This window comes from Aulonocara sp. 'chitande type north' Nkhata Bay, linkage group LG3, assembly GCF_057382095.1.
Source record: "Aulonocara sp. 'chitande type north' Nkhata Bay isolate Kocher_YH1m ecotype deep benthic linkage group LG3, A_spYH_male_GT1.1, whole genome shotgun sequence".
NCBI classification, from domain to species: Eukaryota; Metazoa; Chordata; class Actinopteri; order Cichliformes; family Cichlidae; genus Aulonocara; species Aulonocara sp. 'chitande type north' Nkhata Bay.
In genome coordinates, this window is record NC_141346.1 from 59,450,264 (window position 1) to 59,473,082 (window position 22,819).

Genomic DNA, 22,819 nt, shown 5'->3' on the forward strand with positions numbered 1-22,819 from the left:
TGCTGAACTGCTAAAAGCTGAAGGTTACACAGAAGAAGAAGTTGGAAAAAAGCTGAAAATGTTTTAATTGTAAATTAGAAAAACCTAAGAAATGAGAAAAGAACATTTAGAGTCAGAAAACATATGAAAGACTATTAAAAGGTCATATTCTTTGAATCACTGAATGACTAAAATGTGATCCCTCCACTTGGACCCACACAGTTTAAAAAGTTTACATCTCTGAGCTTTGAAAGACAAGATGTTGGAAAAAGAACAACGATGGCGACGTTTTGAGGGTAAAATGATGGCTTTAACACTGTGGACACAGCAGCAGTTGAAAGAGAAGTGCTTAACCCTGATGCACCCGCCAGGGGGAGAGCGGCGGGGTCGGGGGATGCGGGTCCCCCACGGAGGGAGGGAGGGAGGGAGGGAGGAGGTTGGGGTCGCGAGATCCCCCCGATGGGATGGGGATGGGGATGGGATGGCGGGCTCGGGGGATGCGGGTCCCCCGCGGAGGGAGGGAGGAGGTTGGGGTCGCGAGATCCCCCCCGATGGGATGGGGATGGGATGGGATAGGATGGGATGGGATGGCGGGGTCGGGGGATGCGGGTCCCCCGCAGAGGGAGGGAGGGAGGGAGGGAGGAGGTTGGGGTCGCGAGACCCCCGATGGGATGGGGATGGGATGGGATGGGATGGCGGGCTCGGGGGATGCGGGTCCCCCGCCGAGGGAGGGAGGGAGGGAGGGAGGAGGTTGGGGTCGCGAGATCCCCCCCCCCCCCCCGATGGGATGGGGATGGGATGGGATGGGGATTGGATGGGATGGGATTGGAGAGAGAGAGAGAGAGAGAGAGAGAGAGAGAGAGAGAGAGAGAGAGAGAGATATAAAGTCTTGTAAAAAGGTGGTCGAGAAACACCCCGGCGAAAGCAGAAGAAGACGAAGAAGAAGAAGAAGAAGATAATGTCACGCACTAGACCGTGGGAGCCAAAGAGCACTAAGGTCGGTACAGGCGGATCGCAATCGCCAGCGGTGTCCTCCTCCTCCTCCTCCCGCTCACCATCACCGTCGCCATCGCCATCGCATTTGGCGTACGCTGCGTGGTCGGCTCCGGTGGCTCCGTTGTTGCGACCGGCCACGTTTCGCTATCGAGGGCTAGGGGTCGAGGAAGACCAAGAGCAGCGGCAGCAGCGGCAGCAGCGGCAGCAGCAGCGGCAGCAGCAGCAGCAGCGGCAGCAGCAGCAGCAGCAGCAGCTACAGGAGAACTTGGAGGAGGACGAGAGCAAGGAAGAGGAGCAAGAGGCCGAGGGGGACGACAACGACGACCCGACGGCCCGAACGCTCGCAGACGACGAGGAGGAGAGCCACTCGGAGGATCAGGAGGACGAAAACGATGGGGTGGGTAGTTGCGAGGAAGACGATCGCGGTTACGAAATGGCGTCGCAACTCTGCCAGGACGGCGGCTCGCAAGGCGAGTCGAACCGCCGAGAGGGAGAGGAAGAAGAAGCAGGCGCCGACCCACCGGGGCGGGGGACTCGGGAGATTTGGCAAGAGGACGACGCCGGCCGCGCTGCAGGTGGCGTTCATGATCCTGGGCGCGATCGCGGCTGCGGCGCTGTCGGTGAAACTCGCGACGCTGATGTAGCCGACGATTACGACTACGACGATGACGAAGAAGACAAAGACTATGAAGAAGAAGAAGAAGAAGAAGAAGAAGAAGAAGAAGACGTCCTCGCCGATGATGATGATGATGATGATGATGAAGAAGAAGAAAAAGAAGAAGACAAAGACTATGAAGAAGAAAAAAAAGAAGAAGAAGAAGAAGACAAAGACAAAGACTATGAAGAAGAAGAAGAAGAAGAAGAAAAAGAAGACATCCTCGCCAATGATGATGAAGAAGAAGAAGAAGAAGAAGAAGAAGAAAAAGAAGAAGAAGAAGAAGAAGACAAAGACAAAGACTATGAAGAAGAAGAAGAAGACATCCTCGCCAATGATGATGAAGAAGAAGAAGAAGAAGAAGAAGAAGAAGACGTCCTCGCTGATGATTATAACGATGACGATGAAGAAGACAAAGACTATGAAGAAGAAGAAGAAGAAGAAGAAGAAGAATTAGAATTAGAAGAAGAAGACGACGACCTCGACCCGCCGGGACGAGGCCCCACCGAAGAGGCTGTGGCGGCGGCGCGAGACGAGGCCTCCGCGTTCATGGCCTACTTTCCGCCGGAGATAGAGGACTCGGTGATCGCCATGACCAACCTGGAAGCGGGCAGGCGCAGGCCCGCCATCGACGGATGGAAGCCCATGGGCCGCGTCGAGTTCCGAGCCTACCTGGGGCTGCTCGTGCTCGCCGGCGTGTACAGGTCCCGGGGAGAGGCCTGCGAGAGCCTGTGGGACGCCGAGAGCGGCAGGTCCGTGTTCAGAGCCACGATGCCGCTCAAGACCTTTCGAGCCTACTCGAGCGCGCTGCGCTTCGACGACAGGGAGACCAGAAGGGCCGGGCGAGGCGAAGGCGAGGGCGAGGGCGAGGGCGGCGATAGCTGCTACGACAAACTGGCCCCCATCAGAGCCGTGTGGGACGAGTGGTGCGCGAGGTTGCCCGCCATGTACCGCCCGGGACCGGAGGTCACCGTCGACGAGAGACTGGTGCCGTTCAGAGGTACGTACGTACTATGTGGTGTGTGTGTGTGTGTGTGTGTGTGAGACTGGGGGAAGAGAGGAGGAATAGGAGCGGGAATGACGAAAACGGGCTAGCTCGCTGCTCTGTTGCATACTCGTGTTGGGTTCCGCGTTTGTGCTGCTTTCGCATGACTCTTTATGTCTATGAAGCTATGAAGCTATGAAGTCTATGACTCTTTATGTCTATGAAGCTATGAAGCTATGAAGTCTATGACTCTTTATGTCTTTGTATCTATGAAGCGCCTTGAGGCGACTTTTGTTGTGATTTGGCGCTATATAAATAAAATTGAATTGAATTGAATTGAATGTCTTCTCCTTGCGTTTCTGCCCCAATCTCCCCCCACACTTTCCCACATCTCTCTCTCTCTCTCTCTCTCTCTCTCTCTCTCTCTCTCTCTCTCTCTCTCTCTCCATCCATCCATCAGGACGGTGTCCGTTCAGACAGTACATGCCCAGCAAGCCGGCCAGGTACGGGATCAAGATATGGGTGGCGTGCGACGCGCGTTCCAGCTACGCGTGGAAGATGCAAGTCTACACCGGCAAGCCCGACAAGCGCGGCCCTCCCGAAAAGCACCTGGCCACTCGAGTGGTCGTGGACCTCACCGAGGGACTGACTCCGGGACGCAACGTCACGTGCGACAACTTTTTCACCTCGCGCGAGCTCGCCGATAGGCTCTATCGCGAGAGAGGCCACACCGTGCTGGGCACTCTGCGGTCGAACAGACCCGAGATCCCCAGAGAGCTGCGCTGCGTCAAGGGCAGGCCCGTGGGCTCCGTCGAATCCGTGGTACTCGGCGGCTCCGCGGGACGAGGGGGAGGAAGAGGAGGACGAGGAGGAGGAGGAGGAGGAGGAGGAGGGCCCGACACGATCATCCTCTCCTACGTGGCCAAGAAGAACAAGAACGTGCTGCTCCTCACCACAGCTCCTCGTTATTACCACCATCGCTCCGGCCCCGAGCCCCGGCCTAGCCGCCGCATCAGCAACAGCAGCAGCAGCAACAGCAGCGGCGCGAAACCGCCCTTGGTGCTGCATTACAACCGCACCAAGGGAGGAGTGGACAACCTGGACAAGGTCGTGAGCACGTACAGCTGCAGGAGAAAGACCCGCAGGTGGCCCGTGGCCCTTTTCCACAACATGGTCGACGTGGCGGCCTACAACGCGTTCGTGCTGTGGAGGGAAATTCACCCCGACTGGATGCCGGGCAAGCTCAACAGACGACGGCTCTTCCTCGAGCGACTGGGCAAAGCGCTCGCGCGCCCCATGCTCGAAGCCAGGGCGGCTTTAGCGCGAGGACCGGGAGGAGGAGGAGGAGGAGGAGGAGGAGGAGGAGGAGGAGGAGGCAGAGTCGCGGCCCGAGGCGCTACCGCCGAGGCAGCCTCTAACAACAACGCTACGCCACGCGACTCCTCTCCGGTCAAGAGGCGCAGGTGCCGCGTGTGTCCCAGGAGCAAAGACGTCAAGACCAAGATCCTGTGCCGCGAGTGCCGAGCGCACGTGTGTATAAACTGCGCCGTCACGTACTGTCCCAACTGCGCCGCTTCTTCTTCTTCTTCTTCTTCCCGCGATGCAGCTCCCCGGACGCCACCGACGCCGTGATAACACAAGCGCCCCAACGGTGGTCCCCTAGCGACCCACCCCACCCCACCCTATCATCATCATCATCATCATCATCATCATCATCACACAATATATGCCCCCGGGGGGTCCTAGTGACCCCAAACCTATCATCATCATCATCATCATCATCATCATCACATATGCCCCCCCGGGGGGTCCTAGTGACCCCAAACCTATCATCATCATCATCATCATCATCATCATCATCATCACATATGCCCCCCGGGGGGGGGGTCCTAGTGACCCCAAACCTATCATCATCATCATCATCATCATCATCATCATCACACAATATATGCCCCCCGGGGGGTCCTAGTGACCCCAAACCTATCATCATCATCATCATCATCATCACATATGCCCCCCCCCCCCGGGGGGGGTCCTAGTGACCCCCACCCTAATCATCATAAAACACACCCCCCCCAGGGGGGTTACCAAGACCCCCCATCGCCACCACCACCATCATCAGGATCATCATCATCATCATCATCATCACACACACACACACACTCATCATCATCATCATCATCATCATCACACACACACACACCTCGGGGGGTCACCACGACCCACGCCCCGAGAACAGGCGGGCGCACAAGGGTTAAGCGGAAACAAGCGCCTCGACGCCAAAGCTTTCCTCACGCTGTAAAAAAATATACAGCCACAGGGGGGCGTTTTAAAAACGCACCCCCCTGTCGTGGGCGGCCCTAATGGCATTACCCCTGTCGTGGGCGGCCCTAATGGCATTACCCCGATCCTCCTAGTTGAAATACCTGCGTTTTCACGCAGGCTCTATGGCGCGCGACCAGCAGAGGCCGCCTGGTACGCCGCATGGAGAGAGAGAGAGAGAGAGAGAGAGAGAGAGAGAGAGAGAGAGAGAGAAATGCCTTGTTTGAGAAAAAAGTTGATATAACTCACCTACAAATGCGCAAGGTTAAAGCAGTGAAACTTAACATACACCTGTTGTTAAATGATAAAGTTTATCCACTACTAACAAATAAACTTTCTGTTTCTTGTTCACGTTTAGACAATAAAGATGAGCTGAAGCTCAGCCACCGACTAAGCTTTTTTCATTTAAAGCCAAAATGCTCTGTATGGACATTAGACAGCTCATGTACAATTTGAAAGCCTCAGCCTTTTTACGCTTTCCTATTCCTAACTTTTCTACATCACTTTATTTTGGAAAAGCAGATGGCTGCCCTCCCTCGGCCTGGTTTTTGCTGGTGGAGGTTTCTTCCTGTTTAAAAAGGTTTCTTTCTTCCCACTGTCAATACCCACTGTTGCCAGGTATTCACTCATACAGGTGTTTGCTTGATTGTTGAGGGTTTGTCTTTATAGGGCTTTTACCTTACCATATAAAGCACCTTGAGGCAACTGTTGTGATTTGGTGCTATGTTGTCAGAATTGAATTTAAGTGAAAACTATTCGGTTCCAGACTTGAGTTATTGTTTAACAAAGTCAGAGTGCTGTCATTAACCTCTCTGTCTCCTCTCATTTAAATAAAAAAATACAGAGGCCAAACTGTTGATACCAAACATACTAACTAATTGAAGAAGTCGTCTTTAAATTTCCTGAGAATACTAGACACTCCACACTCTAGGTCCACCCCTTCCACCAGTAGGCCTTTCGCCTCTTCACACAGTCAAACACTGGCTTTCAGACACATATACAAGAAAGAGGCAGGCGGAGAATGCTGCTACTTGTATTCTTTTTGAGCCATGTTGAAGATTTTCGTGACAAAAGTGGTAAAGTTGACGCCAGTTAAACAGCTGCCGTCCAAGGTAAATTTGATTCCGCCAACAGAAAGGCACAGAGTGTTTGTTTTCACCGAAGCACCTTGGCATGCAGCTGTCTGTTATTGAAATGTGCGTCTTTATGACACAGAAACCTTGCACGTGCTTTGGTTTCACTACCATGCAGAACTGCATGCGTGTGATTTGCGGGAATATAATAAGTGTAGTTATCGGTCAGGAATGAAATAAGGGTAATCCTCTTCAACAAAAGGATCTACTTGAAGTCATCCTCTAACAACAGGGCCTCTCAGTTCCTGTCGACCCCTTTCCTTTAGTGTAACCTGGATACCAGACTGCTGTTTGTCTAACACTGCTCCTTTCCCATCAGGTCCTTACAGTTCCCTTCTGCATAGCAGTAGCCTGGCCTTCTTCAGGTTTATAGTACCTGTGTGCAAATCTGGAATACCTGACCACAGAGTTTCTGGTCATTCTTTATTCTTGAATTCAGATTTGCAGATACTGACCTGATTTTAGCAATAGAAAACTTACAAAAACACAAATTCTTCAAAAATAAAAATGTGCAAATTTGTGGGAGAAAATAACACAAAAATAATACAGCTGAATACAACTTGTAGCTGGTACTAGTCGTGTTGAAGATGCAATGACTATTGTTCCTTATGTGTCTGTGGTTCAACGTGTATGTTATTCCGACACCTTTCTTTATGTGTGAAAGGGAGTTACTGATGGTTACTAAGTACTCATCAGCAGTTAAAATCCAGGATGAAAACTATGTGAGCATGCGCAATGATGAAAGAATAACAATGAGATGAGATTTACCTGTTGCTTTAGGTGGACCTGGACAGAGGCTATAGCCCAATTCAACCATGACTATAACTGATGACAATATTTCTTGTTCGGCTCTTGAGACCAAGCTACAGATCTATTCTACAGCCTACAGCAAGAGGGATGTATGATGGTGAAGGGTCCTGTTGACTGTTGGGATTCCCTGGAGAGCCTGATTGGTGCTCTGTTGTCTGTCAAAGAATAATCAAATCAAATCAAATCACTTTTATTGTCACATCACATGTGCAGGCACACTGGCACAGCACATGCGAGTGAAATTCTTGTGTGCGAACCCCACAAGCAACAGAGATGTGCAAACACAACAACACAAACGAGCAAAATACAAGAATGGCCAACCTGAAACTAATAAATATACAGTGGGGCAAAAAAGTATTTAGTCAGCCACCGATTGTGCAAGTTCCCCCACTTAAAATCATGACAGAGGTCAGTAATTTGCACCAGAGGTACACTTCAACTGTGAGAGACAGAATGTGAAAAAAAATCCATGAATCCACATGGTAGGATTTGTAAAGAATTTATTCGTAAATTAGGGTGGAAAATAAGTATTTGGTCACCTCAAACAAGGAAAATCTCTGGCTCTCACAGACCTGTAACGTCTTCTGTAAGAAGCTTTTCTGTCCCCCACTCGTTACCTGTATGAATGGCACCTGTTTGAACTCATCATCTGTATAAAAGACACCTGTCCACAGCCTCAAACAGTCAGACTCCAAACTCCGCCATGGCCAAGACCAAAGAGCTTGCTCTCGAGAAGATCTGCATGGAGGAATGGGCCAAAATACCAGCTACTGTGTGTACAAACCTGGTAAAGACCTATAGTAAACGTTTGACCTCTGTTATTGCCAACAAAGGTTATGTTACAAAGTATTGAGTTGTATTTTTGTTATTGACCAAATACTTATTTTCCACCCTGATTTACGAATAAATTCTTTACAAATCCTACCATGTGGATTCATGGATTTTTTTTTCACATTCTGTCTCTCACAGTTGAAGTGTACCTCTGGTGCGAATTACTGACCTCTGTCATCATTTTAAGTGGGGGAACTTGCACAATCGGTGGCTGACTAAATACTTTTTTGCCCCACTGTATGTACAATATATAATAGTGTATGCATTTCTGGATGTGTATACTAAATATTTTCCTGTGTGTGTGTGTATACACATTTTTACAAATTAAATAGTAAAAAATAGATAAATAAAAATAATAAAAAATAATAATAATAATAATAAAATATATAGAATATACAGAGTTGAATATGTGCAAAACAAGTGGCATTTATATACAGTGTGGAGTGCATAATGTTGAAGTTCCAGTAGTGAAGCTGAGGTGTCTATGACGTGTTCAGCAGTCTGATGGCCTGGTGGAAGAAGCTGTCTCTCAGTCTGCTGTACGGGACCGGATGCTGCAGAACCTCCTTCCTGATGGAAGCAGTCTGAACAGTTTATGGCTGGGGTAACTGGAGTCCTTGATGATCCTCCCCGCTTTCCTCAGGCACCGCTTCCTGTAGATGTCTTGGAGGGAAGCGAAGGGAAGAATACACATAGTATGATTGATTGACTGAAGTGAGCACACCTCTTTTCACACATGCCTAAAAAGTCTGTGGTACGTGTGTACCTGGAATAACATCAGCCATGTTTAATTTTATGTATTTGGCTGACTCACTCACTGTATGTATGTCTTATATCACAGCAGTATATTTATTTCTTATCAGTTTGAAAACCTCAAGCTAAACCAATGACAGTGAGAGGAGAGTTTTAATGCAAACAGGCTGCGATATTATGATACTGTATGTCTGTCTTACATATCACAGTGAACATCTGTTCACATCACACCCACATCTGTGGGTGAGATGATAAGCACGTGCAGCAGGTAGCTGTGCCCTGGATGTGCCATGTGCAACTAAACTGTTTCCCATGATCCCTCCTGCGAGCTGGCTGGAGGTACACCTGGTTCCAAGGTTGGTATGCCTGGCCAGGGCGCGCAAAACGGCTGCAGCGGCTATTTTTACACAGACACACTTCAAACGGACTCAGCCCGCCCCTCCAACACGAGCCTCTGCTTCACGCTGACCGTGTCTGAAGCCAGGCCCTGTCGATCTGCTGTCAACTGCCCCTGAGCAAATCAAAGCCTGAAACTGGTAGAATCTGGATTTTCTTTCTTCAAATTATCGTTCAACTGCTTTTTACTCTTTCTAAGATTTATCCTCCATCGGACTGAAGGAAAAACACATATTTTCTTTACTGCTGCATTTGCAGCAGCTGGTTGTTCTGACGCAGAGCAATTATTCAAGCATAATAACCCGGGACACAATAATATTTCACTTAGAGAGATTTCAGTATTTCTATCAACACCAAGCATAATGACATCAAATGCACGTCACTGGAAGGACTCAGTGTTGTAATGCATATAATATGGAGCCACTATCAGGGACAAACAGAGACTGCAGCGTGTTGTGCGCTCTGCTGAGAAGGTGATTGGCTGCAGACTCCCATCTCTGCAGGACCTGTACACCTCCAGGACACTGCGGCGTGCAGCCCGGATCTCAGCTGACCCTTCTCACCCTGGACACAGTCTGTTTGACCTGCTCCCCTCAGGCAGGAGGCTCCGGTCCATTCGCACCAGAACCTCTCGCCATAAGAACAGTTTCTTCCCCTCTGCTGTTGGACACATGAACAATTACCACATGATTGTCCCCGCCACTAACACATGACCCTACGCTGTGTCACTTCATCATTTCATGTTTGGCACTGATCACCACCTGCACTCATGTATATATCTTTCTACGTAGCACTCATAATTCTTATTCTCATGTATATCTCATGCACATATCTTTCTTTCTACATAGCACTTTAATTCTTATTGTCTGCACTGAAGCACCGCAGCAATTTCCTAATGTTGTAAACCTCAACATCTGGCAATAAACCCATTCTGATTCTGATTCTGATTCTGATTATGAGTCATTACCTTTGGGCAACAGTGCCCTCTTATCTATACTACATACATACATATACACAGCCAGACTACATTATGCATCCCATAATTGACTGCGGTGGGATGTGTAATTTGTTTATTTTGGCGTAATGATCCCAGCTGTTATAATGATAATGAGAAAATGCTCTCCAAATATAATCACCCTAATGACAGGACATTATGTTTATGTCCTGTCATTAGGGTGATTAGGGATAACAGGACAGAATATGAACGAAGAACACATTGTCAGAATAACATATGTTCAATTTTAACCTCATTAAGTCATCTATATATTCAAGCCCTTTGTTTTCTGCATGCCATTGTTGGGTCGTCTGTTCATTCTGCCCTATCTAGCCTGGTTCTATTATTTTGACCTTAGCCTTAGTTTTCGTCTTTGCCTGTTTTCCACAGTTATAGTTATAGGTCTTAGTACCTCTTAGTGTTTTGTTTCGTAGTGTTTTTGACAGTTTGCTTTGGTTTCTTGGTTTTCCCTGCCGTCATCTCAATAAAGGATCACTTTTCTGTTTAAACTTACTACTCCTCGTCATCATCTGCTTTGGGTCCTGTTTCCACATCGGGTGTGCACCCCGCCGTGACAGACAGCTTCATCTAGTTCCAAGGCCAGGTCTGTTGAGCTTCATTTCTTTCAATACAGAGGTGAGAGTTATGTTATGTTATGTTATATTATATTTCCCACATTGTAAATCTGTAATGCAGTCAGCATGTCTCTCCAGTTGTAATAAATTTATGCCCTAATTGTGGATAAACTGCCATAATTGAGAAAATCTTGGGGGACGCTGCTTAAATGTGAAATAGATATACAAGCATGGGACAAAATCCTGCTCCTTCCATCTAAAATCTATGTTTGTAACCGATTTAAAGAACTACAGTACGAAATTTTTTCACAATGTGCACTGTTAACCTTTGCTGTATTTTTTCCACAGTAAAATACCACAAAATGCCCAGTAACTTACCTGAAAACATTTCTACAGTTAATTATTGCTTTGCATTATGGGTATATTAAGGTTATTTACATTTACTTACTGTATTTTTTAAAACAAAATTGCGATAGTAGTTATACCTACCGTTAACACATTAGCAGCTACTGTATTATGTGTGTTCGGCCCTCCCTGTACGTTCCAGTTTGGCAGATAGATAAACAGTTCTTCAAAAGGAGAGACATAAGAAAAACATATTAAAACATACATCTGGAACATAATATATTTCTCACATTACAAAATACAGACTGAAGACTTAGCAACTTGAACTATAGCTGGTATAACCAAGACAAATAAATGAAAACATGTTAACTCCAAATCCCGCTAGCTTGATGCTAACACACAATGAATTAGCATCGGCAATGCAGCTAACATGCCGGCTTCAAATATGAGAGTCAACAACCCATTTTACATCACATGCTTAACATGAACACAGAATATAATCGTACTTACAAGTGTAACCCCTGGTCAGCTTCTCTTTCCAGCGCTGTGTGAATAAAACTCTCTGGATGAGGATTTAAAAAATATGTTTTAAACTCATGCTCTGTGAGAGCGGACGGAGAGGACTTACCACAGCGAAAGCTTTATTGCTCCTAACGATAGGCAGGGGGGTAGCCCGTTTACCAGTAGCAGACTTCCGCTGCGGATTTTCAAAATAAAAGTTCCAAAATAAACCCATGGTTGCGATCCCAAGTTTAACAGGAGAGAGGACAAAAGATTTTGCACCTGTTATTGTTGGACCTCTGTGTGGAAACTGCAAACGGGACATCATAAGGTAATGCAAAACGACTCTCCTACCCTAACATATTCGTTTATTAATTCTTAAGAGCATGTATAGTTTGTGTGTGTGTGGGAGGGCTTAAAATCGGTGTTAGCTTGGTCGAAATAGCACATTAGCTGAATTATTCTGGAAAAAATAGGTTGTGTGTGTTTTTTTTCTTTTCTCATTTGAATATATATTTAGATATATATTTTACACGGGGAGGGGCGAGGAACACAGGCGCAACGACAGTCTTTGTCTTTTTTTTCCCCGCCGAGTGTGGTGCATTGTCCTCCTGCGCTTCTGTTCTATGACTGTCAAGTCAAACCGGGTGAAGAGCCCTGAGGGAAAACGTAAACGTGACAGACTGGAGGGCGGAACTAATCTTGTGTCTGGGTTTCTGTCGGGAAGAAAAAGAAAGGCGAACTGGGAAGCAATAGGAAGGTGCCACTTTCGGGAAAAGCCCAGTATAATTCCTTCAATAAGTTGTCGCCAACATGAATATTGTGTGGAACTGAAGTATCTACAAAGCCAGGGAGGCAGCCGGTAAGGGAATGGTTGCTGACTATGGTAAAAGACTTTGAAGTGAGTTGCTAAAGAATCGCGGCTGCCGCTAGCATGTAGCATTAGCACTGTGTCGTGAGTTGGTCGCCTGTTTACGAGCGGCACGCTCGTAAACATTGTTTATTGTTGGTCTGCATATGGAAGACTGTTAATGCTTGCATATGGTTAAGAGAAGCTGGTTATAAATACTATTGTTACTGCTCAAGTTCTAATGCAGATTGATTATTTAATTTAGCACTTTAATAGAAAGCAGTATTTCTCAAGGTGTATGTACAATTGTTAGTGAATTACGTAATTTGAGCATTTAAAAATACTCAAGCAAATATTGTACTACAAAGCTTATGCACTGCATTGATGTGTTTAAAAAAAAAGGAAAAAAAAAGAAAATGTGTTTGGGATTGTTTACAATATTTGCAGATGTGTGATAACAAACATAATTTGTATTTGGGTTTTTTGGTTTGTATTTAAAGGGTTTTCACCTATGGCTGACTGTGGCCGAAAAGAAGATTAAAGAAAAGGAAAAACAAAAGATCTGCCTGGTCATTGAGTGAAACCCAGTTAAACACCTGTGGTAGATGCATCAATCCCTTTCAAGCGGGGAAGCTGCACAAACTTAGAGAGTTTGACTAAGCAGCAGGTAAAAATACACATTTAATGAGAATAAAGAAAGACAACTTCTTTTTTGGAAATTTAGAGACTGCTAAAACAATCTTATCCAGTTTTGAGCTTGCTCATGTAGGTTAGCCTGCTTTATTTAATTTTGTGTGAGCTGCAGTACACAACATTAAAAAGTTAATGTGACATTAGGTTGGTGGCGCGAGGAACTCCAACCTAAGTTTAATATTTATTAATTTTTTAAGTGGGAAGGGGAGTATGTTTTTTTTTCCTTTAATACAACGTCTTCCAGGGTCTTTTTCATAGGAAAACCATGTAACGTCTGTGTTAGGTTGGTCAAAAGAGCAATTAGTTGAATTATTCTCGAAAAGATGGGTTGTGTGTTTTTTTTTCTTTTATTTACTTATGTAAATATATTTTTCAAGGGTTAAATAAATGCAACGTTAAATTAACAATTGTCTCTCTGTCTTTTCCCGCCCAGTGTGGTACATTGCTGTCCTCCTGCCCTTGCTGGCTGCGCTGACAGTGTGATGTAGCCTCAGTGTTTGTGTTTAAAGGCTTTTTCCACCAAGATGTCTGTTGAGAGAGAGATGACCTTACCCATCACACCAAGGGTAATAGCGCTCGGTAAATAAATAGTTTCCTCTTGTAATATTTTTGTAAAAAATCTATGTAATTATTGTGGTATTTGTACACACAACAACTTACTTAACAGGGGTTTGTCTGTTTTATATTGTATAAAAATAGAATACACAGAGTTTGCTGCTGTTTCTCTTATTATACACAATGACCAACAGGAAAAAAAAACAGCCTAACATTTCAGCACAGGCCAAAATGCCAAAACATTAGGCAGTTTTTTCCTGTAATTGATCATAATTTTCATGACATAATAAATAATAAGAGAAACAGCAGCAAACCGTGTGGATTCTATTTTTTTTTTACAGTGTGAGGCCTGCTATCCAGCATTCTTGTGGAAACCTTATTTGTAAGGGTGAGCACATTGTCTTATTGGACTCTTGTCTGTTTTTAGGGAATAATTTCATGTCTGCAAGCCGCTGGATGATCAGTTTGGAGGGCAAGGTATTTTATGAGCCGACTTTGCCAGCACCCTTGCTGTCTTCTTTGCGTCATACTACGTTTTCAACCTTGAGTATCAGGAGTCAGCGTCCATCACACTGGAGATGATACAGAGGTAAATACTTTACACCATTAAAGCTTACACCATTTAAGAATGAAATATATGTGATAGCTTGACTACAGTTGCAGAAACATATAGGTGATTGCTGTAATGTATGTTTTAATTTTGAAATTAAAGCAGCCCTTTTTCCGTTAAAAGGTTCTTTTTGTGAGGATCAATCCAGACATGGGAACAAAATGCCCTGCAAAACTTGGTACAAGCTGCAAGACAGGTCGTGTCGTAAAGAGGAAGGTTACAAGCATCAGCCCTCAGATCACCACCTTCCTCCAGCGGCTCTCTGAGTTTGAATGGAGGACTTCCAACTAGGTAAGAATACAGAGATGATAATATCTTTTACATAGCTGATAATTATATACATACTGTACACACATCCATACAACAGTATGAATGATCTCAGACAGATGTGAACAAGTGAATAACCTGAGCAAACATGAATATTGATGATGTGTCTTTGACAGGTGGTGATAAAGACTACGCTGAACCCGACCATCCTGGTAACGGAAATCTAAATCCCATGTCACATTCTATTTCCTGGGACCCACTGATAATTATTATATTTTGTAAATGATTTTTGTTTTACAATTGTAATAGTTTATTTAATGTTCATGCTGGTGGGTTTGTCCTGTTTTTAGTGGAATGAAAAACTGTTTTCCTTAAAAAAATCAGACACAGAAAGGTGAAGGACTGTGTAGTTTTCATGTACGCTTCTATTTATTTTGGTTATTGACATTGTTTTTATTCAGTTGAAAAATGTTTTTCTTGTTAAAAAAATATCAACAAAAAATATCAACAATAAATGTTGGTTTAATTCACTATTCTGAGACTACTTTATTGAATTATATTGTTTTTTGTAAATCAGAATCAGAATACTTTATTGATCCCTGGGGGGAAATTATTTTTTGTTACAGTGCTCCATTTTAAACCAACATTAAGACAAGACAGACAATACGCTAACTAAGAATAGTACTATATATACATATATATATATATATATATATATATATATATACACATACATAAGTCACTTATAAATAAATATTTGGAAAAGAAACATGTGTAGTTGTAGCAGCAAACAGTGTGTTAAGTGGATGCGTTGTACAGGGAGATGGCCACAGGCAGGAATGATTTCCTGTGTCGTTCAGTGGTGCTTTTCGGTAATCTCAGTCTCTCACTGAACGAGCTCCTGTGACTGACCAACATGTCATGGAGTGGGTGGGAGGTGTTATCCAACATTGTCTTTATCTTGGACAGCATCCGCCTCTCCGACACCACCTTGAGGGAGTCCAGCTCCATCCCCACAACATTGCTGGCCTTACGGATCAGTTTATTAAGTCTGTTGGCATCTGCGACCCTCAGCCTGCTCCCCCAGCATGCAACAGCATAGAGGATCGCACTGGCCACCACAGACTCATAGAAAATCCTCAGCATTTTCTGGCAGATGTTGAAGGACCTCAGTCGCCTCAAAAAATAGAGACGACTCTGGCCCTTCCTGTAAAGTGCTGTGGTGTTTTTAGCCCAGTCCAGTTTATTGTCAATGTGTACTCCAATGTATTTATAGTCCTCCACAATGTCAACACTGACCCCCTGGATTGAAACAGGGGTCAAGTGTTTCCTGGTCTTCCTGAAGTCCACGATCAGTTCCTTGGTCTTTGCCACGTTGAGCTGCAGATGATTCTGCTCACACCACGTGACAAAGGAGTCGACCACAGCCCGGTACTCTGTCTCATCATCCCTGCTGATGCATCCAACCACCGCAGAGTCATCAGAAAACTTCTGAAGATGGCAGGTCTCTGTGCAGTGGCTGAAGTCTGTGGTGTAGAGGGTGAAGAGGAAGGGGGAGAGGACAGTCCCCTGTGGTGCCCCTGTGTTGCTGATCACCTTGTCAGACACACACTGTGGGAGACGTACATATTGTTCTTAATGGATGGTCGTCAGAATTTACACCCTTTTATGGTCCTCGGGACCCAAAATGGTCCCCATCCAAAAGGTGATATAGCAATGGATTTTATGAATTTTTTTTCACATCAGATCTTTTAAACAACTTCAGACCTATCCACTGATATAAAGTTTTTCATAATTTTCTTTATATTTTTTTAGGTTTTTATGGCTTTATTGTCATAAAGACCCCTGTTTATTTTTTATTTATTTTTTTTTTGGGGGGGAAACCCGTAATATATATTATAAATATATTCTCAATCACATTCACACCACTCTCTTATATCAGTTCCACTACATCGAGACTATTTTATGGTGGTCAGCTGTTTTATTGTCATGTATTTTGCATAATAAGATAACCATGTCCTGCATTCAAAACCACTGAAAATGTCTATGGTGGTGCTGTACCTAATATTGTGCTCATTGGATCCAAAACATATTTTTCCTTTATTTTGAAGCCTGAGGCTTAGATCCATTAGGTATTCACGAGAAAAAAAATATCACATGTCAGGATTACAGTATATCGAAAATATGTGATTATAATGGGAGTCAATGGGACCCAAAATGGTACGAGGACCACAGATGGTAACACTTATGTGAATCTCCTTTACTATACACAACACCATAGAGGGGATCAATGAATTTTAAAAATAATGCTAAAATGCACATCCTAGCCAAGTTTCATGCAACTAGTCTTTAAAATGACTGATATATTGAGAATCAAAAATCCAAGGGGACCCAAAAGGGTCCCTTTTTTGACTATGACCATCTGAGGGTTTTAAATGTTCTTATATCGAATATGAATGTTAATATTATTTCATATGCTGTAAAAACACAATTACAGTCTAAACAAATTATACTGTACACAATTACAGTGTTATACCATAAACCACATTTGCAGTACAGTGATACTATAAAACTTAATCACGGTAAGTCTTTCTAACTGTAAACCACATTTACAGTAAAGCTGTTGTTATACTGTAATATATGTTTACAGTAAAGTGGTTGAACTGTAAAACATCACAACAGTAAAGATACTGTAGATCAGTAATTCCAGTAACTTACTGGCAATAGTGAGGCCCCCCCGTGTGGTTCTGGGATCTTTGCTCACCGTTCTCATGATCATTTTGACCCCACGGTCAAAAGACCATCAGTGGTCTTGTATGTCTTCCATTTTCTGATGATTGCTCCCACAGTTGATTTTTTTCACACCAAGCTGCTTGCCTATTGTAGATTCACTCTTCCCAGTCTGGTGTAGGTCTACAATACTTTTCCTGGTGTCCTTCGAAAGCTCTTTGGTCTTGGTCATGGCGGAGTTTGGAGTCGTCCCCGACCTGCAGTTCCAACCTTCCCGACCTGCAGTTCCAACCTTCCCGACCTGCAGTTCCAACCTTCCCGACCTGCAGTTCCAACGTTCCCGACCTGCAGTATGTTAGTTTCTATGTGCAATATTAGTTCTTGTCAATCCTTGTCACTACTGTATGTGTTGACATTGCAATCACCATTTGTCAAATAAAACAAAAGAAATATACAAAGGGGTTACCGCGTATCAGCTTGACTGTGTCATCGGCTATGTGTGAGTACGTGTGCTGTGTAATACCAAAACGTTCACAGACTCGGTTTATAGTACGTACAAGACAAACTTTATTTGGTTTCATGTACAGTCTGGGGTAGTAACAACAGATGTGATCTTTCCGTGACCAACAGTGTACAATTATGTTCGGGAGATCACATTGACAAAATGGAGACATTCACTCAAACACAACCACCGTTCTGACTCCAGGGCTCTCCTGATCGGTGCTAGTACCAACGTGCACCCACACAGGTCCGTTAAGGTGAACCATGCCTGTTGCCGTTATGAAGACAGATGCATCTCCTCTGCATATCGTCAGCCCCCCACGGACCTGATCGGGGCTTCCCGCCCTGCGCGTCTTCACATTAGCTGGAGGTTGAAACCATTGTTTGCTCACAGGGTTAAGAGAAAACCAAAACTTGTCATATTGTAAATCCGGGGCGATGGGGCGTATGTAAAAGTCCACTATCATGGAGCCATCTACCTCATTGTTCACCCCAGTCTGTGGTTCGAGTTTCGTGTACCCAGGCCTTTCCATCACCTCTAGTTCTTCGGCCACCAATCTACCATTCGGTTCTATGAAGTTAGAGGCGATAATGCATATGCCGTGGTCGCGCCGATCGGGGTCCGCGCCGGCAGTGTAGACGACACAGGAGCGTTCGTCCTTGTTAAGGTGCACTCGCAGTTCATCACGTTTAGCTGGGCCTTTTGCAAGCGAGTCCAGGTTGTCGTTCACCACAACGTCGCCTTTTGCCGTAATGTGGTACGTGTCTCCCAAACGCACACTCCCACTGCATGTGGACACTACAATGTCGGTCGGCAATGAGGTGAGGTCACACCCGAGTGAACATGGGTAGGCTTCCGATTTACAGAGGTCGAGGTGGATTCCAAGCTCCACGCGTCCCTTGACGTTAATGTCATCTATAGGAGTATTGCAACCCGTACCTCTCGGGCATACTTTAACGAGGAACACATCACCATCGTATGTCTTGACAGGTACCGCGACCTTCGTGCCCATGGTTTCAGAACAATAGCAGCACTCACACAAGTCAGCAGCTGTTATATTCTTCATCGGCAACACGGCTGTGGGTCGGCGAGAACCGTGTTGTGGGTCGGCGAGGACCGTGCTGTGGGTCGGCGAGGACCAGATTTGCTGTGTGTGTGTGTGTGTGTGTGTGTGTGTGTGTGTGTGTGTGTGTGTGTGTGTAACATTGGCATTTGTTTACTCAGATCCAAGGCAGGCCAAATGTCTGTGATACAACCTACACGCAAAGGACACACATTCACAATATACGGGTACACACGTCTGTTTTATTTCCAAGTGTTTCAGACTTTACAGCGTTTGCAGACCCAGTATCCATCATCCCTGCATTTGGCACAGGTGAATTTCTGACATGTTCTCTTGCACCTGCATGACACAATGGAAGATCTGTGCTGAGAGTCGAGGAAGGTGTGAATGTGTGTCTTTTATATGTACAGGTCAGTCGATGTGTGGCATATAGATACGGCAGGCATTTCTGAAAGTTTTAACACAGAGGTTTGGCCTGCCTTGGATCTGAGCAACTCCGAGTGAGCAAATGTAAATGTGCCAGGCCTCAAGGATAATGGGTGGTTTGCACAACAAAAAACCGGAGGAGAAACAAGCTGACGACCTGTGAAAATCTCAGCATGGGTGATTAACACTTCGGGACTTGCACCAGAAAATAAAAAAGCCAGTAATTCTAGGGGGTGTTGGGTTTAGGGAAGTTACGCAAATTTGCGCAGGTTAGTAAACCTAGTGTTGAAGCAGACCGTGTAATTGATTGTGATTTTTTTCTCGCATATACACACAGGAGACCGCTTCGTCCAGTTCACACCAGTTCACACCAGTTCAAGCCCAGGATTCCGCTTCACTTCCGTTCAACACACAGGTAAGAGTGTTACCTTTCCCACGTTGTCAATCCGTAATGCAGCCAACACGTCTCTCCAGTTGTAATAGAATGTAGGTTTGAAGCAGCACGCCATGCCTTTAAAGCACACTGTGTAATTGTGATATTCTCCAATGTCGACTTGTGGTATTCCAAGGTCAGGTGACAACTTTATGTTGAAATAGTACACGGGTCCAGCTGGCGGTGGCTCTAGGTACAGTGATTCTGAGCTCAGCATGCGTGACACAGAGCTAGACTGGTTGAACAGCAAACACAATATGCAAGCCGTAGGGCTTGCTCCATATGTGTTCGCGGTGTCGTTGTCACACCTCGCGACGTCGGCGTACGCTTGAGGTGATATCAACGCTCTCAGCGGCCGGCGTTTGCCGTCGGCTGCGCTGACCAGCATGCCTTTGCAGTTATGTGCGTTTGAACAAAATGGCAAACGTTGATCGTTTAACATTTGCAGTAACAGGTCTCTATTGTACGTGTGTCGAACGAGGGCTCTACCCGGTATAGCTCTCTCTGCGAGAGACGCCATCAGGGGCTTGGGGTTCTTAGCCAGCAGTTCCATTATGGTCAGCACCGGAGTGCAGCTTGTGCACAGAGCCGATCCCTGAGTGGAATCACACGCACACGGCTCGGACGCGGCGTGCGTGTCATGAAACAATACTTTGATGTCAGATGGAGAAATGTGTCTGCTTTGCGACACTTTGCGCAGTACACGATGTCTGATCTCCTGTCTATAACGGTCCACTTTGCTCACGTCGCAAACGCGCCGTGTGTCATCCGCCGGGCAGTCCGCCGCAGATCTCGTCTTTGGCCACAACGTGCACATTTCATGACGCTTGCCGCGTGTAGTCTCTCGTGAACATTTGACACAAGGCTCGCCCGCGCTACGCCCGGCCGAGCATCCGGCACAGAGCCAAAGACAGCACACTTTTTCCACAGCATCCTGAAAGGTCGAGCATATCCCGCACACAAAGCGCGACATGACCTCACACGACGTGAAGTGCGGCTGACTTAAGTACCATGTAGGATTGCCTCCTAAACACATGCTGCAAACTCTCACGTTGCAGGGACACCGAAGCTTGACGCCTGCTCTGTGTCTGTCTTTGCTGCTTTTCACCAAGGTCACCCGACACACTAGGCACTTCGAGTCATTGCTGTTGTGTTTTTTGTGTCCGGGTTTACCCAGTCGGCCGCTCCGCGTGTCTTTGTAGCTCGTCGTAGATACGCGCCTGTACAGGTTCGTAGCTTTGCACACAGACCTGACCAGAGCGTCTTTGCGTTTCGTCTCGCAATCTCTCAGCAGCTCTTCTGGAACCCGAGTCGCGGACAACGAAGCGTTTTCGATGGCGAACCGAGGGCTTTGCTGTGCTCTATTCAAAGCACTGTCGCTGGAGCCCATGCCTGTGATAGATGACATGGTCTACGTCCCCGGGGCGGAAGGCTTCCGTCTGACTGAAATGATGTCGGCGGCCCCGTGTTCAGATCACAGGTTCAACTTTGCTCACAGCGTACACGTACTGCTGCAGCGGACCTCCGGTTCGGCAAAGGTACGCTGTCCTTGTGATCAGCGTACAGACGGCAAAGCCGGTGATATAGTGCGACGAGTCGATCACGTGAGACACGACCGGGTCTCCGCGAGAGCAGCAGCATATCGAGCGCGATCCGGAGGCAGGCCGCTGTGGGCCTTCGAGATGAGCCAAGTCGTCACAGCGTACAGATGGATATTGAACCATCGCAGCACGGACTACACCAAGTGTTGCGACGCTGTGGTTGTGTATCAGATACAGAGATCCAAGTGGCTGCCTCCGGGGCTTTACGTGTACAGAAGAAGGCCTACGCACTTTGGCTGCACAGTGGACAGACCCGTAGCTGTGATTGAACAATTCAACCTTAACCGAACAGCCGTCGACCCCGAGCTGCCGAACGCCATAACGATTGACATGTTCCCGGGCTGCGATAACTACAGCGCCATGTACATTGTGACGCGCAAACAGAGTAGGCTCACGCCCGAGTACGGCAATAGGATATTCGGAGAGGCCGCAGCGTTGGGTATCGTGGAGTCGGCGCATCCACCCGGATACATGTCAGCCTCCGAGCGTTACGAAGTGGCCATCAGGACAGAGAGGATGTATGTGTTAGACCTACGGTGGAAGGCGTTCGACACCAGAACGAGATGCGTCCACGCCATACCCAGGATCAAAGGCATGAAAGCCATCTTATGGTCTAACCACAACGGCGATGTACAGAACACAGAATGCAAAGTGTTGAGTTGGCTCTTTGGCCACTCCAACGAATTGCCCTCGGACGTGCAGATGGTAGACTACACTGCCGAAACTCTCGGAGTCCGGTATATACTAGTGGACATGGACACATTCACCGGCGTTTTACCGCAGCCTCCTCGCGCCGGCATGTCGTTTTTCACACACACACATTTCACCGGCGATTTAGCCACAGCTACGGCCGCAATCGGCCACGTTACGGGCCCTAGAAGCAGGATGGGCTCGCCTTGTCAAGGTAAACCGCTCGACGTCTGGTACACGTTACCCTCAATGGGTTCGTGCCATCCAACGCCTTACACTTGTGGCGATAGATACGCAGACGTGAACATAACAGATGAGATGAAGGCAGACTTGATCGAATGGACACTCAAAACAGACGCCGCTGACTGTCAAGGCCTTGCCGTTCAGCACACACTGTATTACCACTGGGAGACCGCTCAGTACAAGATGATGTTGTGTCACACTGTACCAGACGCAGACACTTCGCTTAACATGTTCAGGCTTTGATCGTCGTATTGTGCGATACTCTAAGCTGTCTCCTTCGTTTGGAAATTTGTGTGTGTGTGTGTGTGTGTGTGTGTGTGTGTGTGTGTGTGTGTGTGTGTGTGTGTGTGTGTGTGTGTGTGTGTGAATAAATTGCCACTGCTGGGGCTACCATCAGACAAAGACTGAGGTAGTACACCATCAGGCAAAGACTGGGGTAGCACTATACACTATTTATAAAGCACACTATCATCTAGTCCATACTGTTTCATGCTTTGTATTTCAGGACAGTGTCATGGCTCAACAGGATTATGGTGTTACAGAGTGGAAGCGCATTGCCAAAGCGCTGCATTCTGGAGCCTTGCACAACGACGTGACTTTCGAAACGACCCAAGACGCTCTCAACCATCTGTACTATTACCAGGAGTCATACATCGCCGCGGTCAGCGGCCATGACCATGGACAGTATCGTGATTTCTGCTACATTCATAAAGACAAACCGTGTCGCACTCATCAATGTCAACTTAAATTGAGTGTGTTTTTTCCCGGGGTAGCCACTGACAATCGATGCGCATTGTGCAATGGCGTGACAATGGCCCCGACCGCCGACGGAACCGTCGCCTACGGGATCGAGAACAGAAGACCGTGGTGTGAGATGTCGG

General features: G+C 46.3%; 1 protein-coding gene and 3 long non-coding RNA genes across 7 annotated transcripts in view; 3 read left to right on the forward strand and 1 right to left on the reverse strand.

Moving 5' to 3' along the window:
- Positions 1 to 22,819, forward strand: part of LOC147336347 (uncharacterized) — a 397,968-nt gene that overhangs the window by 15,788 nt on the left and 359,361 nt on the right. The window lies entirely within an intron of this gene.
- Positions 849 to 4,255, forward strand: LOC147336348 (uncharacterized). Its single transcript, XM_086287672.1, has 2 exons — positions 849 to 2,630; positions 3,076 to 4,255. The coding sequence occupies exons 1-2, from the start codon at positions 938 to 940 to the stop codon at positions 4,245 to 4,247; spliced, it is 2,865 nt and encodes a 954-aa protein (XP_086143798.1). The 5' UTR covers positions 849 to 937; the 3' UTR covers positions 4,248 to 4,255.
- Positions 6,480 to 11,450, reverse strand: LOC147336349 (uncharacterized). The gene is made up of 4 exons (XR_015128523.1): positions 11,285 to 11,450; positions 10,919 to 10,998; positions 10,369 to 10,476; positions 6,480 to 8,374 (listed from the first exon to the last, which is right to left on the reverse strand). It is a non-coding gene; the product is annotated as an uncharacterized LOC147336349 (long non-coding RNA).
- LOC147336350 (uncharacterized) lies at positions 11,486 to 14,783 on the forward strand. Of its 4 annotated transcripts, none has more exons than XR_015128521.1 (6): positions 11,486 to 11,606; positions 12,626 to 12,792; positions 13,252 to 13,397; positions 13,801 to 13,962; positions 14,107 to 14,274; positions 14,427 to 14,783. It is a non-coding gene; the product is annotated as an uncharacterized LOC147336350 (long non-coding RNA). The 4 variants fall into 4 exon arrangements; XR_015128522.1 differs by lacking the exon at positions 11,486 to 11,606 and adding an exon at positions 11,920 to 12,176; XR_015128520.1 differs by lacking the exon at positions 11,486 to 11,606 and adding an exon at positions 11,923 to 12,137 and having other exon boundaries at positions 13,252 to 13,384.